The sequence below is a fragment of the Siphateles boraxobius genome, unplaced genomic scaffold (assembly GCF_051911475.1).
Source record: "Siphateles boraxobius isolate OS27281-9 unplaced genomic scaffold, OSU_SipBor_1 24, whole genome shotgun sequence".
Taxonomy (NCBI): Eukaryota; Metazoa; Chordata; class Actinopteri; order Cypriniformes; family Leuciscidae; genus Siphateles; species Siphateles boraxobius.
The window spans coordinates 12,799,060-12,816,110 of record NW_027508855.1 but is presented as its reverse complement, the minus strand read 5'-3'; the positions used below and the strand labels follow the sequence as shown (position 1 = coordinate 12,816,110).

General features: G+C 39.2%; 1 protein-coding gene across 1 annotated transcript in view; it reads right to left on the bottom strand.

The window, feature by feature from the left end:
• Positions 1 to 17,051, bottom strand: part of galnt9 (polypeptide N-acetylgalactosaminyltransferase 9) — a 141,075-nt gene that overhangs the window by 73,313 nt on the left and 50,711 nt on the right. The window contains exon 4 of the mRNA XM_077241529.1: positions 3,919 to 4,093. Within this exon, the coding sequence (XP_077097644.1) occupies positions 3,919 to 4,093 (175 nt within the window). The remainder of the gene's footprint in view (positions 1 to 3,918; positions 4,094 to 17,051) is intronic.

The following is a 17,051-nucleotide window of genomic DNA, read 5'->3' as shown; positions in this document are numbered from 1 at the left end:
AAGATGGGATGGTACAATGACTAACAATAACTATGTACAAGTCCCGCGTTCTATCTGACAACGTCAGGGTGACGACAAAATGATAGGCTGGTGATGACATGAAGAGAGGAGTTCATCACAATTCAGAACAGATTTTATTTTTGAGCTTGGATATGATCACCCTGTGAAGGCTAACAGTATGTTAAAGGTGCCATATCATTAGGGCTAGGAATCACATGTTCCTCTATCCAGAGATGGGGGACTCGAGTCACATGACTTGACTCGAGTCAGACTCGAGTCGCAAGTTTAAGGACTTGAGACTTGCTTGACTAAATTAAGAAAATTACTCGACTTGACTTTGACTTGAGATCTAATGACTTGAGACTTGAATGACTTGTACTCTATGACTCGAGAATGACTTGATATACATTTATCATCGCAACATCAATTGATGAACAAAATGAAAGCAACGGAACCATTGACGCCAGTCATCAGATTCTGCGCGATTGCGTGACACTGCACAAGCCCAGAAAAAACATACATCGCGGTGAGCGCGCTAAATACAAAAACATATCCCAGCATCGTTTCTTTTTGGATATAAACACTAGAAATTGACTATATTCATACAAGAAGATTTGCTGTACGCATAATAACTGGCAAGGGATATCGGACGACCATCACAACCTCAAACAGTTGAACTTCATTCACCACGTCTAAAAGTAAGCTATGGCTTGTTTAACCTGTTTGTTATAGTTAATTTGACTATCTTTAAATCGAGAATATTGGTCAAAACAGCATACACAATTATGTTTTCAAATGTAGCTTAATGTTGTCAATATTCAAATGATAAATAATGATGTCATATGTTTTGTATAACATTTGCCACATTTCTTTTTAAATCATGCTTTAAACCCAAATATGTCGTTCTTTCCAACGACAAAAAACAACATAGAAAACTGTTAATGTTTTGTCGTGTTTTATGTTTCTCTTAAAGCAGGGTTAGATGTTATCAGGGGTTACATCTATTAGATGTTATCAAAATGCCAGCAGAATTAATATTGCACCCAAAATTCAAAATTTGGTGGAAAAAAATGCCCTAGTATGAGTTATTTTCATAATTATAACATATGATATTAAAAAATATTTCCAGAATATTGACGCGATTGCAAATGTGATAATGATTTTATAAAACAGTTCAGTAAACAAAGAGTGAATATTGTGATGTGACATTTAGACATAGCCTAATATTCCAAATATTTTCTGTTTTTGCTCGATTTTTCCAATGACAATAGTTCCAAACAAGCCAGAGAAAGAGTTATGCGTATTTGTGATTCAGTGAACTAGTTGATTAGTTCCAGAACGAATCTGCCGTTTTGAACATAAGTTAAATGAATGCTTCTATGACTCGTACATTAATACGGTAATTTGGCGCCATCTATTGGCGGTTTTAACTTCATAATTAAAAATATATAACTTGTATTAAGGGGATGCCAGTTTGAAGAATGCCTTTGGTCGCATTATAATTATACTTGAATTGTGAATTGTTTAATATCTTTTAATGGTCTTCTGCAATGTTTAATGCATATTTATTTTTTCATGCTTTAATGTTGGCCTAATTTCAGTTACATTTTGATTTTTATTGTAGTAACCACTCAGCTATATGTGGAAATGCATATATTAAAAAAAAAATTTGCAAATAAAACCATAGTCCACAACTTCTGTAATTTTAACTTATTTTAATATATAAATTCAGTGAAATCGTCAAACGTTTGTATGACTTGCCAGTGACTTGTGACCCAAGCTACGACTTGACTTGACTTGCTTGACATAAGGCAGTGACTTGACTTGACTTGCCTTTATAAAAAATTTACTTGGACTTGCTTGAGACTCGAAGGTTAAGACTTGAGACTTGCTTGTGACTTGCACATGTGTGACTTACTCCCACCTCTGCCTCTATCTTTTGACATACATGACCTTGATGTACTATGAAAACATATGCAAATTTTCTAAACTTCTGCTCATATTACATGTGAAGAGGGTGTTTCATAAAGATGCAGCAGCGAAACACATACTGTTTATTTCTAAGAGTCAGACAGAGGGTGGAAAATCAATATGAAAAACATTACATAAAAAAACGCTTAAGGAAGGAACGCTTAAGGAAGAAAATAATAAATTATGATATGACCCCTTTTAAATAAAACACTAAAACACATTTCATTTCCGACTGTCTCATTTCACACCTTGAAATTTGGAGCTCACACAGAAGCAAAACCCATTTAAATGAAAGAGCAATCCAAGTTTGGCAGAAGGGAAGCGATAATGAAACAAATTTAATTTTGGCACCAAAACAAGGTATGCATCTCCTATCTTTCTGACCGCAAATTCAGCATCATGTGCCTGAGACGGTGGCCTCCTTCAGTGATCATCTCTCCATTAAATGTTTATGTTGTGGAACAAAGAGGAAAATCTCATTAATGGTTAATCCATAATTCCCAAATGGAGGTCATAATGAGAGGCCTTAAGGAGAACTCATCGCTGTTGAGTTGAAGGAGGTGACAGATGAAGGATGCCTAAGTTCATTTAAGGATTGTGAGTGTGGGCTGGTAGTGCAAGTCTCAGCACATTGGAGCTGTTTTGTGTTTTTGGAGGCAACAAATAATGAATTTATTCTTCTACCTGGATTGTAGAGGTAGATTCTGGAGAATCGCAATTGTTTTTTGGTTTCAAATAGAGATCACAATCCTCCCATGATTCTAAACAGACAACTAAATAAAATAACATAATTTACTAGAGGTTCTGACAAATGATTAATTGCTGCAGTCTATTTATCAGAATGAATTATTTTTAAAAACATTGGTACGAATGAATGATTCAATGACCCACTCAAAAATACATCACTCATTTCATGACTGGATGAATCAGCATTTTTGAATAAATCTCTTGTTTGAATGATTCAATGACTCACTCATGAATAATTCACGTGTTTCATTACTGGATGAATGAGCGTTTTTGAGCAAATTGCTTGAATCAGTGATTCAAAGACAAATACATTTTTTAACAGTCACTTATCGCAACCTAGTGGAGTAACAATGTAATCGATACAATCGGTATTTGAAGCGCCAAAAGCTTACTTCCACTACTGTAGACATCAGCGTGCATATCTGAACTTTGCTTGTTCAAAGTTTATTATAAGCCCAAAGGGCGATTTTTGGTGCAGTATAAGATTTGTATCACAAAAAAACATTAAAAAAACAAACAAAACACAAACAGCAAAAACAACATTCTGACATCTTTAGAAGCCTTACAGCAGTGGGAATAAAATATAATGCCTATATCGATTGCTTTTAAGTTTAGACATACTATAACATATTCCAGAAGGAAGCATTTTAAATTCATGGAACAGTGGATCTGTACAATCTGCAATAATAGCTCCAACTTTCTGTAAGACAACCCGTAGGTTTAATAGACATAGCCGAATCGTTTGTCATTTTGGAATAAGATTGTGTGGTTGTTTGAATCGAGATTGTGATCTTGTAACGATTAACTGTGCAGCACAACTGGATTGACTTAGAAAAAATGCATTGGTCACCAGTGTATGTTGTAGTTTGGATGCTGGTTCCCAACCAAACCAGCACTAAGTGGCATACATCAGCTTTAAAATACCTGCAGCCCATTGTCATCAAAAAGGAAAAAGGTTATACATTTTATGACACATCTTATTCATCCATTTCTGAGATCCTATATCTATCAGTTAATTTTTGACAGATGCTTTAGATAAAAATCCATCCGGCAGCTCTCTTTGCTAAAGTCTACGCTCTCATTGATGTCATGATGAATATTCTCTGATAAATCAAGCCTTTGTCATAAGAGGCATCCCAGTGATACTCTGAGTGGCGAGACAATGCCTCATAAAATAATAAAAGACTGAATCCCACTTACCAGGCCGTGTTGAACTCCACGTGGGCGTCAAAGAAGCCCACAACAGGAGCAGTGGCTGCGTTCCAGCCGTGAATCCTGGCCCGAATGAGTCCCTCTCTCTTACTGTTCCTCACAATCTTCACCAGGCCAGGATATCGCTTATTCACGTAATGATCCAGATTGAACTTCAGCTCCACTATGAGAGAAAAACAGACTATGTGAAGCCAAACTTCCTACGTCAATAATAGGGATCTCGACATCTGTCTAGTTATTATATGAAGTTCATATCGTTTTGTAAAGCATTTTTCATACCATTTTGCGTTTCTTTTATGTTCGTTACGTTTGTGCAAAGACTTTAAGGTAAAGATATTGATTAATAATGGTTATCGATTCAGCTCACCAAACTTACACATTCTAATTGACAAAAAATTTCAAAATGTTAGTGTTCTTTGTTACTAAGGAATTATGTAATGTTAAATTATGCAAAACGTTTTAATATATTCATTATGTATGTTTTAGATACATAATGCAAACTGTAAAAAAAATTTTTCCTTAAAATGTTTCAAATGTCCTTTTCATCACCCTCATTTACATCTCAGAATTTGAGATGTGATGGAAATGTCCTCTAAAAAAGCACACACACACACACACAAAAAAATACAATTTTGTTAAACTTTATTTTAAGGTGTCATTGTTACAGTGTAATTATACAATTAATTAATGAGTAATAGTAATTAACTACATGTACTTATTATATAATAAGGGTTAGGGTTAAGAATTGGTGTAACTATGCATAATTGACTGTTATTACTAGTAACTACTCTACAATGTGTAACAGGGACACAATCAAATAAAGTGTTTCCGGCAATATCTTCTGTGATATATTAATATCCACAGTGTTACGAGCCTGGCTCAAAGCAAGCAACAGAGTAGGGAAAGGCCACACACACGGAATAGGAATATAGTATATTTATTAAATTAATAGAATGTTAACAGAATAAACTTTGCTCAGCCAGTACTGAAGTTGGCTTTGAAAAAGAAATAAAAATATAAGCAATCGGAAATAAATAAACAAAACAAAATCATAAACGGTGCGGGAGAAATGCAACGGAGGCTGGTTCTCTTCCCGGTCTCATCTGAAGCATCTTTAAAGGCCCAGACCAGGAACTGATTAGCACAAACTCCAAACACCTGTGCCCAGCTCACCTGTAGGAGACAGACACAGCCAGGAGGAGGACCCAGGCAAGGCCGTGACACCCCCCTCCTTACGACAGAGGCCTCTCAAAGAGAGACTCTGGAAAAATTACACACTTCTTTTCTTTCCCCATATAAGAATAAACATCAGATATAAACAAAAAAAATACTCAACTTTGTCTAGGGGTTATGGCTTGGCCACTCCTCCCAAGCCGGCAAAGCAGATGCAAAATGGTCACTTGAGTCCAATAGGCCCCCCACCCCTCCACTCAATCCCTCCCTCAAACCCAAGGCTCCAGCAAGTCCCGGTACCTGGAAAGCCAAATTTAAGGAGACTAGGCAGAGAAAGAGATACAAGAGAGAGACAGCCAGGACAAGACACTGACTCACTCCGGCTCACACGGGGCACGGGACAAGGCGTCAGCCATGACGTTGTCCACACCTCGAATGTGCCGGATCAGTAAGCTATACGGTTGTAAAAATAACACCCAGCGCATAAGGCGCTGACTTGGGCTCTTTAGAGAATATAAGAACGTTAATGGGTTGTGATCAGAATAAATGGTAACCGGAACAGCACCCCCACTTAAATAAACATCAAAGTGTTGTAATCCCCATATTAAAGCCAGTGTTTCTTTTTCGATGGTCGAGTAATTTAACTGGTGACGGTTAAACTTTTTTGAAAAGAAACACACTGGCCGGTCTACCCCTTGCTCATCTCCCTGCAGGAGTACGGCCCCAGCACCCACGTGGCTAGCGTCGACCTGCATCTGGAATGACTGGTCCATGCGGGGAGCCCTTAACACAGGAGCAGATGTTAACAACAACTTCACATTATCAAATGCGGCCTGACAAATCGCAGTCCAATCAAATTTAATACGGCCCTTCAAAAGGTCAGTCAATGGGGCAACAACAGTGGAAAAGTTAGCACAAAACCCACGATAATACCCAACCATTCCTAAAAAGCGTCGGAGCTCAGGTTTGGTAGCTGGAATAGGGAAATTATCGATAGCCACCACCTTAGCATGCACAGGCCTCACCTGGCCCTGCCCCACCACCTTCCCCAAATAAACAACTGTCGCCTGGGCAAACTCGCATTTAGCGAGGTTTACAGTGAGGCGAGCTTCAACTAACCGTTTAAAAAGAGCCTGGATACGCTCAAGATGTTCAGACCACCCGTCACTATACACAACCACATCGTCCAAATAAACAGCACAGCCCTGTAAACCAGAGACTACGCGGTTCATTAGTCTCTGAAATGTGGCGGGCGCATTTCGTAACCCAAAGCTCATCACAGAGTACGAATACAGGCCAGACGGCGTTATGAAGGCTGAAACCTCCTGAGCCCGAGGTGTCAAAGGAACCTGATAGTAGCCTTTAAGTAAATCAAACTTACTTACAAACCTGGCCGAACCTACCCTGTCAACACAGTCTTCAACCCTTGGGAGCGGAAAAGAATCTGGCTTTGTGATGTTATTTAACTTCCGATAATCGGTACAAAATCTATACGTCCCGTCAGGTTTACTAACTAGAATGCAAGGCGAAGCCCAACTAGAATAAGAGGGTTCTGCCAAACCATTATTCAGAAGATACTTCACCTCTGCCTCTAGGTGCTGCTGTTTCTCGAGTGACACCCGATAGAACCTCTGCCTTATCGGCTCAGAATCACCCACATCGATGTCGTGCTTGATCAAATGAGTACAGGACGGTGTGTCTGAAAATAAAGCAGGAAAGTTAAAAATCAACGACTCAACTGCTAATGCCCTCTCCTTGGACAAATGCCCAAGTATCGTGTCCAAATCAGACAACTTCTCTGAGTTCTTCAACCGAGGCTGGAGCACACAGTCGTCTGGGCTAACCACATCCTCATCACCACACGCTGCCACCATGTGGGGAGAGACGCTAGATATCCCAGCAACTGCAGCCAAAGCAACTGACTTAACCTGATCACCAGTCTCGGCTGCCCCAGAAACCGAAGACCTACTGTAATAGGGTTTCAAAAGATTAATGTGACAGAGTTGCGTATTACGCCTACGGTCAGGAGTTGAAACTAGATAATTCAGGTCTGAAACCTGCCGAACTACCGTATAGGGACCTGAGTATCTAGCAAGAAAGGGAGAACCGGCTATCGGCAACAGCGCCAGAACCTGATCTCCAGGACTGAACACTCTCGGCTCAGCCCGGCGGTCATACCAACTCTTCATTTTCTTCTGAGCCTTAGTCAGATTTTCTACAGCCATCTCACAAGCTAAGAACAATTTCCGGCGGAAGCCGTTCACATACTCCAACAAGTTAGGATGACTTTCAGGACACTTCAGCTTATCCTGCAGGACAGCTAAAGGCCCACGAACTCTATGGCCGAACACCAAATCATTAGGTGAGAAACCTGTACTTTCCTGTGTTACCTCACGTGCTGCAAGCAACAGCCACGGAAGCCCTTCCTCCCAGTCTTTACTGAGCTGAACACAATAACCTCTTAGCAGTGACTTGAGCGTCTGGTGAAAACGCTCCAGAGCGCCTTGGCTCTGGGCGTGATAAGCGCTACTTAGCTGATGTTTAATACGCAGCTGCTCAAGCACTTCTGAAAACATACGTGATGTAAAATTAGAGCCTCTGTCACTCTGAATAATCTGAGGGATGCCGAAGATGGAAATAAACTGAGAGAGCGCCTTCACCACCGACTTGGTAGAAATTGTACGTAACGCATAGGCAGCGGGGTAACGGGTGGCCTGACACATCACAGTCAAAAGGTAAACACACCCCGACTTCGATGGAGGCAATGGTCCAACACAGTCGATTTGCAAATGCTCAAATGGGTTCCCTAAAGCCGGAATAGGGTAAAGTGGAGCTGGCTTGATCACCTGATTAGGCTTTCCCGTTATCTGACATGTATGACAGGTCTTAATGAAGCATGCCACATCCTTCTTTAGGCAAGGCCAATAGAAGTACTTCATAAGTCTGTCATACGTTTTCCGCACACCCAAATGGCCCGCTATATCACCATGAGCCGTCTGTAGTATCAAGTCTCTAAACTTCACCGGCACTACTATCTGGAAAACAGGATCCTCAAACATCTCTTTAGTCTGAGGCATCCACTTACGAACCAACAGCCCATCTTGAACAAAATAACCCCTCGCTGCACTATCTCGCTCCTCAAGAGGCAAAACCCCAGCAAACAGTTCACTCAATGTTGAATCCTCCTTCTGAGCTACAACAAAATCACTAAATGACAGGGAAGATGGCACATTGGGCAAAACAATAGGCTGTAATTCAGGCTTACAAATTTTCTCTAGAACCTCAGTTCCAGAGGCACGGTTCATGGCACGTGTTACTGCACAGGCAGTAAACACCTCAGGTAAGCTCTGCAGGCTACAATCAGTACCTGATGGGATAGATGGAACACTCTTAACCACCACAGGAGGTGGTACATCACGCCAAACACGCTCACCAGCCAAGTTATTACCCAAGATGAGATGTACACCATCTATAGGCAACGAATGGCGCACGGCAATGACAACTTCACCCCGAACCAGGTCTGACTGTAGCTCAATCCTATGCAGAGGAACAGTTACAACCTGCAACCCAATTCCCCTCACCAAAACATTACCCATGCTGGACTCACTAGAAAGAGGCAAAACAGACTCTAGAAGAAAAGATTCACAAGCCCCCGTATCTCTAAGAATTTTAACTGGCACCTTTGCAGAACTGCCCACCAATGATACTAAACCATCTGTAATGAAAGGAGAGTAATCATTAACATTGGCTTCAATTACATCAGACCCGCTATACGGGCTAGATCCCACAAGGCTGTCCGCGGACAAGTTAGAGGAGGCCACACCCCTTTCAGATTTGGACCTAATCTCTGTGGGGATGAACTCAGACCGTGCGCGCACATCCGAAACTGCAAGAGCAACAGGTCTTGCCGCGCCAGATTTGCTCCTCTGGCCCCTTGCTCTCAAGACCGGACACTCGTTCTTCCAATGCCCCTTCTCTGAGCAGTAATGACAAGCATCCGGATCTGCCTTACCACGAGACTGTTCTTTGGCAACAGACTGACTAGCTGGAGTATTAGAAAATACTGAACGTTCACTGTAACGTCCAAAGCGCTGCTCGCGGTAACCCCTTCCTGAATTGTGTTCTTTAAAATTTTGCCTGTGCGTTAAAACGTATTCATCAGATAAAACTGCCGCATCTGCTGCTGTTTTTACCTTCCGCTCATTAATATATACCGCAATTCGATCAGGGAGGATGTTTCTAAATTGCTCTAAGACAATTAAATTACACAACTCTTCAAAGGTAGAAACGCCTACTGCAGCACACCAACGATTGAAATGACAATTCAGCTCTCTTACTACCTCTGTATAAGTCTGCTTTTCTCCCTTCTTCCAATTACGAAATCGCAGTCTATATGCTTCTGGAACTAACTCATATACTTTAAGCACAGCATCTTTCACACTTTTATAAATCCTTCTTTCAGGCACCGATAAAGCAATAAATGCCTCCTGCGCTTTTCCAACTAGAACGCTCTGGAGTAACAATGTTCGTTCAGGATCACTCCAACCACGATCATCTGCCACACTTTCAAACAGTGAAAAGAACACATCCGGATCTTTCTCACTAAACCTTGGAAGCAATCTGGCCATATTAGAGATATCAGGAGTGCGCGCTGGTCCAGTCGGAACATCGTCACCGGTATCACCCGTAATTTTCCCTTCTGCAATCAACCTAAGCCGTTCTAAGGCAATTTCTCTATCACTTTTGATTTTATCAAATTGTAGTTGACGTTCAGCTTCTCTCTCTCTACGTTCGGCTTCTCTCTCTCTTTGTTGCATTTCTAACAACTCTTTTTGTTGTTCAAAGGTAAGACCAAAATTACTGCGAGACTGACCCAATGTTGCCAAAGGCGTTGAAGCACCTTCAGGATCCAACTCATCCATTGAAGCTATTGATGGGAGAATTTTTCTTTCAGCCAATTTAGTTCTGACAGCCTGCCTTATCTGCACCAATTTCGCATTTTTCTTCAAGCCCAATTCAAAATTATAATGTTCACTAACGTCGCACAACTGCTCCTTAGTCAACGTATCTAAAACCTGATCTGATGGAGCAGCGAAAAATGTATCCAAAGTATCCATTTATTTACTCTGCCCTTTTCTTTAACCCCTAAACAAAAAAAACAAAAAAATATTATTTTTTAAGCACATTTATCAATGTAAGTGCGGCCACCACACTGCAGCTACGAGACAAAACAAACGGAGCTGCCCTGCACACTTCGATCCACTTCATGCATACCCCAAGAACAGAGATTTTTAATACACGATATCAGCAGGACCTAACTTCCCCGACAAAATGTCGTTAAAGCAGGCATCCACGACTGTGTCCTCCGCCCAGGGTATAGCACAAAAACAAAAAACAAAAATAACAAACAAGCGTTAAGCACTTTGCAGGGGTTCGTAAAGCTCCAATGACTACACCAATTAATTATTAATTATTTTTGTCTCGCAAACACAGCGCAGCCCGCACCCACCCAACAATGAACCACCTCCTAATACTATAACCTGGCTGTATTTAAACAAGCCCAGGCACAAACGAACCAAATTTTGTCTCCCGCACCGACGTACTGCAAAAAAAATTCAAAACCTAATTAACTGATCCGCGTGTCTTTCCCAATAACCATGCGTTAAATGCCCAATCAACCTTACTGCGCCGGATCAGCGTAGGATCCAAATACAGTTTACAAATTTGGCACACTAATCAAAACGACCTACAATTCAACTACTCAAACCCAATTGAGAAATGCAAAAAAACGCATATTTACCGATCGATGGTTCAAAATCCCGGACGAAATCCCCAAATCTGTTACGAGCCTGGCTCAAAGCAAGCAACAGAGTAGGGAAAGGCCACACACACGGAATAGGAATATAGTATATTTATTAAATTAATAGAATGTTAACAGAATAAACTTTGCTCAGCCAGTACTGAAGTTGGCTTTGAAAAAGAAATAAAAATATAAGCAATCGGAAATAAATAAACAAAACAAAATCATAAACGGTGCGGGAGAAATGCAACGGAGGCTGGTTATCTTCCCGGTCTCATCTGAAGCATCTTTAAAGGCCCAGACCAGGAACTGATTAGCACAAACTCCAAACACCTGTGCCCAGCTCACCTGTAGGAGACAGACACAGCCAGGAGGAGGACCCAGGCAAGGCCGTGACAACAGTTACACATAAGTAAACCAATTAAACATTAGTGAGAGTTTGAATGTGTTTTCAGAGAGTTTATTTTCTAAGTCCACATGGCTAAAATCTGAAGAAACTCCCCTAGACCCTTTCGCTCATGAATCTGAACAAACAAAAATGTTGAAAAAAACATTCAGGTTTAAGGAAAAGGCTTGAGCAGACTCCTATATGATAAACTTATAGCATAAAAGAAAAAAAGAAGGTTTTAGTGGCATAAATAAATGACATGGTAAATAAATCTGCCTGATTCTCTCCACTCCTTTAGTCTCTCAGAGTTAGCTATCTGTCCTCATTCAATAAGAACTCTAGTAAGTAAACAAATGGATTGCAAGGAGAACACGCACACACTCAGAGACACACACGCACACATATACACACTGAAGAAAGATAGATGAGTGTTTGGTCTCTTTCCTGCAGGTTTCTGAGTGCTCTAGTTTCTATGGGGAGAGGAACAAGAAGGAACAGAGCACTCTTAAAGGCACTGATGCACACAACTTCCTCCCCCTCTCATTCTTCAGGAAGAACAATTAACATTTCAATCTTTCAGTGCAATGGGAACCCTTGAAACTGGACTTAATCACCCAAGAATATGATTTGAAATTACTTTACATTACTTTTATGTTTGCCCATTAACATGTATAGGACACATAAGCCATAGAACAAGTATAACTGTTTACTTTAAAATTATAAAATATGTATTAAAGTGCCAATTTGTGTTATTTTGTTTTGGTGGTCTCCTAAAATAGGTTTGCATTCAGGTCAAAAAACAGTTTAATTTTCTCACATAATACTTTGCAGCATCACTTCTTTTCTCAAAGTGTCTGAAATGGTTCGATCAAGGATTCTGTCTCTCTGTTCCCCTCCTTTCCGAAAGCCCACTCTGCTCCGATTGGTCAGATGGCCCAGTCTATTGTGATTGATCTACCGCTACAACGCGTGTTGGAAATTAAACGTCTAAATATCAAAATTTCAGCTCTTGAGCTTTCTTAGCACTTGTATACAGAGTGATACAAACATTAACAATGGGGTCGGTTTTATCGTATCAATTTTGAGCCTACGTTCTGATCCTTTGGAATTGTACGCTCTACCCTCATGCATGTCAATGAGCACCTTGCCCTGGTAGACCTGAAGGATGGCCATAGTATGCAGTGAGGCGGCAGCCTGCCCCGCAGCTCTATAGGTCTCTGCCACCAGAGTAGACAAAAACCTATAGGCTTTGGAGGGGTGCTTAGGGTCGCTACGCCAGGTTGAGGCGCTGTGGGGACACAGTTGTGTTGCCACAGAACCCTCCACTGGGGGAACCCAAGTGTACCCTTTGGCCGCGGCCTCATCGAGGGCAAAGAAGGCGGAAGAGGCCGCTGAGTATTCGCGAGAAGTCAAAGGAGACTTCCACGATCTCATGACCTCCTCATGCATGTCCGGGAAGAAAGGTATTGGGGGCTGGTGCTGACGGGTGTCAGCACTCGCCGCCCCCAAAAACCAATCATCCAGCCATGATCGCTCAGGACAGGGTGGGAGATTCCAATCCAGCCCGATGCTCGCGGCTGCCCGGGAAAGCATTGCTGTCAATTCCGGATCAGACTCAGGCAATGCTGGCACACCTGACGATTGACATCATCTCATCATCTGGAGTGCCGAACGATTCTCGCCGAACGAGAATTATATATATAAATTATATATATAATTTAATTATTAATAATATTTTTACATTATTGAAATTACAGCAAGCTACTAAGAAATAAACCAGGGAGTTTCAATCTGATTGTCAGGAAAATAATAATGCAGAAAATATAATGCAGGATATTCTTTTTATAAAAAATTATAATTTAATAATATATGTTTACATATCATTTTAAAATTTTAAAATTAAACCTTTTCAGTTGATTTTGACATTTGAGATTCTTATTTCCGTGAGATTCACTCAAGTGCTTTTGAGAAAAACCTCTGCTAAATTAATAAATGTAATGTGAATGTATAGTACATAAATATGTTAATAAAAAGCTGACTGATTTTAGTGTCAGCTATGCTCTGGTTATTATAACACGTCCACATAAGGGTGGGAACAAAATGCAATTGTGTTGAACAGCGCACGCACGCGCACACACTCACACACAAATGTGTTGTGAAAAGTTATAAGATTCCCTGTGGTGCGTTCTGGAAGATACTGAAATTAAGAATCATGAGGCAGAAATATTTGATAAATTCCTCAATCAATAAAGAACAAATATCCATCCATCATACTCTGAATAGAAAAGCAAAAATAAGTTACGCAACACAGCAGATCAAAATTGAGCATTATGAAAATATTTGAAATGCATGCTGATCCAGATAAATGAGCTATGCAAAGGGATTGCTTTGATTTATTTAATCAACATAGGGGTGTTCTCATTTTTCATCAGCATACATCAAGAACTCTGCCTTGATATACAACCCCACACAATAAATAGTGAAGGCTGCATATGGCACTGGAATAGCAATTAATGTTATTAAAGAAAGCCATTTTCCTCATGAATGCACATGTTTATGTGTGTGCCATTTCACTTGTATAAAAGTAAAGCTTAAAGGGATAGTTCACCCAAAAAATAAAATTCTAATAATTCTCCTTTTGTATTCAATGGAATAAAAAAGAGTTTGGAACGACATGAGATTGAGTAAATGATGATAACATTTTCATTTTTGCATGAACTATTCACCACTAATGTTATCTGCAGAATTTGGCTAAATGTACAATTAAATTACAAATGTATTAGGGTTTTAAATGAGTAGTTTGCTTTTAGGGATAAATCCAGATGTCATTTACTAGCTGGAACCTCAAATAAAAGAACGTCCTTGAAACATATTAAACAAACTCTTCATCTAAAGGGCCAAAATTTAGACTGAAACCCATTATTATCTGTTTACAAGCAATGTCTAAATGAATTGAATTTCAAGGGCACAATACAACTCCATGTCTGATGAGATGAGAAAAAATAGATGCAGTGTCCCTTAATATTATTCACAAGGTGAGGATGAATGTTACCCAGCATAACAGGATTCAGCTGAGATTAATACAAACAGACAGGGATGATGGAAGGACAGAAAATGAGGACAAAAACCTTATTGGCTTCAGTGAACAGTGTTACACGAGTACGGCACTCTATTAAATATCTTCATAATGGATAAGAGACAGAGAGACAGAGACGTGCTTGCTAAGGTCAATTCATTATTCAAGTGTTGAGGGTGTCTGTGCTTCCAGCCGTTTTTTTGGGCGTGAGCGCTAAACCAGATACGACAAGCTACAGCGCTGAGAAAAGGTCAAGTAGGCAACCTTTGCATGTTAACAGTTTAATGTCAGCTAGAAGAAGCTGAAACATCAGCAGGAAATTAGCATATGAAATTAGAAATGGTCAATGCCACATCCAGAGAAGCTGACTGTGTGAGATAACAGCAAATTGAGAAGATAGTGGTACTGCAAGTCATCTGGGTCCTCATTTATAACCATTGCGTACGCACAAAACAGGCCCTGAAAGAGGCGTACGTCACTTCCGACGCACAAGTTGTGATTTATAAAAACAATCTTGACGGGAAAATTTGCGCATGGTGAGCTGGAGTTACATGTCTTTTTGGTCACTTTAGACAGAACATCTAAAGAAAATTATACATATACAGAAAGATAATACACATATAATTTCACTCACCAAGCCTATCATATGAAGCAAACATCCATCCCTTCTTAAATGTCCGCGCCAGCGAGCGCGTTGGGCCGTTTAGTGAAACTGATGCATATATAGCCTATCTAAAACCGTAAATCTTCATTATAAGTCCTAATCATAAATACAGTGCATGTTCACAATAACAGTTTAAATAAATAAAATAATGATTTAAACTTTGTTTTACTTCTGATGTAAACATTTAGATTAAATAATTACATGAAATCATTACTGAGAAGTTACAACATTTTTTATATTCAATAAATAGAAATATTTGTTGTGGATGCAATGCTTTCGAACACTTTTCCTCTGGCATGCTGTGTTTCAATGTTTAACTACAGAGATAATTGCTTATCATGATAATAGCAGATTGTCTGAGAAAATAGTTTTGTGCAAATAATGCACAACAAGGTCTATCTGTTTCCATTGAAAATATAAATCAATTAAAAATGCTCCTTGGCCAGTGGAAAAGATTGAAAAAAACTTTCTCCTAAATGTATTTTACACTATTTAATTTATTTATTCAAAAACAAGGCAAGTATAGGCTACTAAATTATTTTATTAATGTAACTAATGTGACAGCACATCCGCATTTCATATTTTCCTAATGTCTTGTACCGTTAAACATGTTATCACGTGGATGAATAATCATATGCAAATGATTTGCAGATGAGGATATGCATAGTAAAATTAGGCATTGTAAGATCCATATATGGTTGTTTCGGGGAGGAGACGCATGTGCGCACAATCTTCCGCTTACTGGGATTTATAAAGTGAATTCTGTGCAGGTCCTGGCGTACGTACGGTTTTATAAGTCTGAATATTTTTTTGCGTATGCCATTTTTGGCTTTCTGGCGCACGTACACTTTTAGTAAGGATCCTACGCACAGTTTTATAAATGAGGCCCCTGTTCTCCACAACGCTGCTCCTGTGTGGGTATCTCTTTGTTCGCAAACAAGATTGAGAAGTACTGCCGTTTTAAAAGTGTCTATCTGCTAAAGGGACATTTTGTCAACACACACACACAAACACACACACACACACACACACACACACACACACACACACACACACACACACACACACACACACACACACACACACACACACATATATATGTGTTAATGTTTTTTGATATTAATGTTTTTTGAAAGAAGTGCTCACTAATGCTGCATTTATTTGATTAAAAATACACTAATACTGTGAAAATGTATTACTATCTGTTTATATTTGAATATATTTTAAAATGTAATTCATTCCTTCATTTTCAGCATCATTACTCCAGTCTTCAGTGTCACATGATCCTCCAGAAATCATTCAAAAATGTTGATTTGGTGCTCAGTTATTATCAAGAATTATTGATTTTCAATTAATAATAATGGTTCTTATTCAATGCTAAAACAGTTTTTGCTGTTTAATATTTTTGTGGACACCATTATATATTAATGTCAGGATTCTTTGATAAATAAAAAGTTTAAAAGAACAGCACTTATGTTATTTAACATTATAAATGCCTTTACTGTCCCCAATTGAATGCATCCTTGCTGAATAAAACTATATTATTATTAAGATTATTATTATTCAAATCTTACAATCCTCGAACTTTTTAATGATATTCACAAAAAAATTAAGCAGCAAACACTGCCTCCAACATTGATAATAAGAAGTAATGTACTAAATCAGCATATTAGAATGACTGTAGTAATAGTTGTTGAAAATTTCCATCACTGAAATAAATTACATTTTAAAATATATTGCATAAGAAATCATAATAGAAAAAATAGAAAATAGCTATTTTAAATTGTTATAATATTTGACAATATTAGTGATTTTAAATTAAATAATATTGAGAATCAGAGAAAATGATTTAAAATGTTTCTTTTTAATCTTCAGAATGAACCAATTTGCTAAAAATGAATTCCAAACAACGCATCAGAAATTGGCCCTGTGTCAAATGGCACACTCAATGCAGCCTTTTGGTCTCATGGCCTTTGCTCAAGCGTGTCCATGAGGTCCACAGGCCTGTAGGGTATCCCAT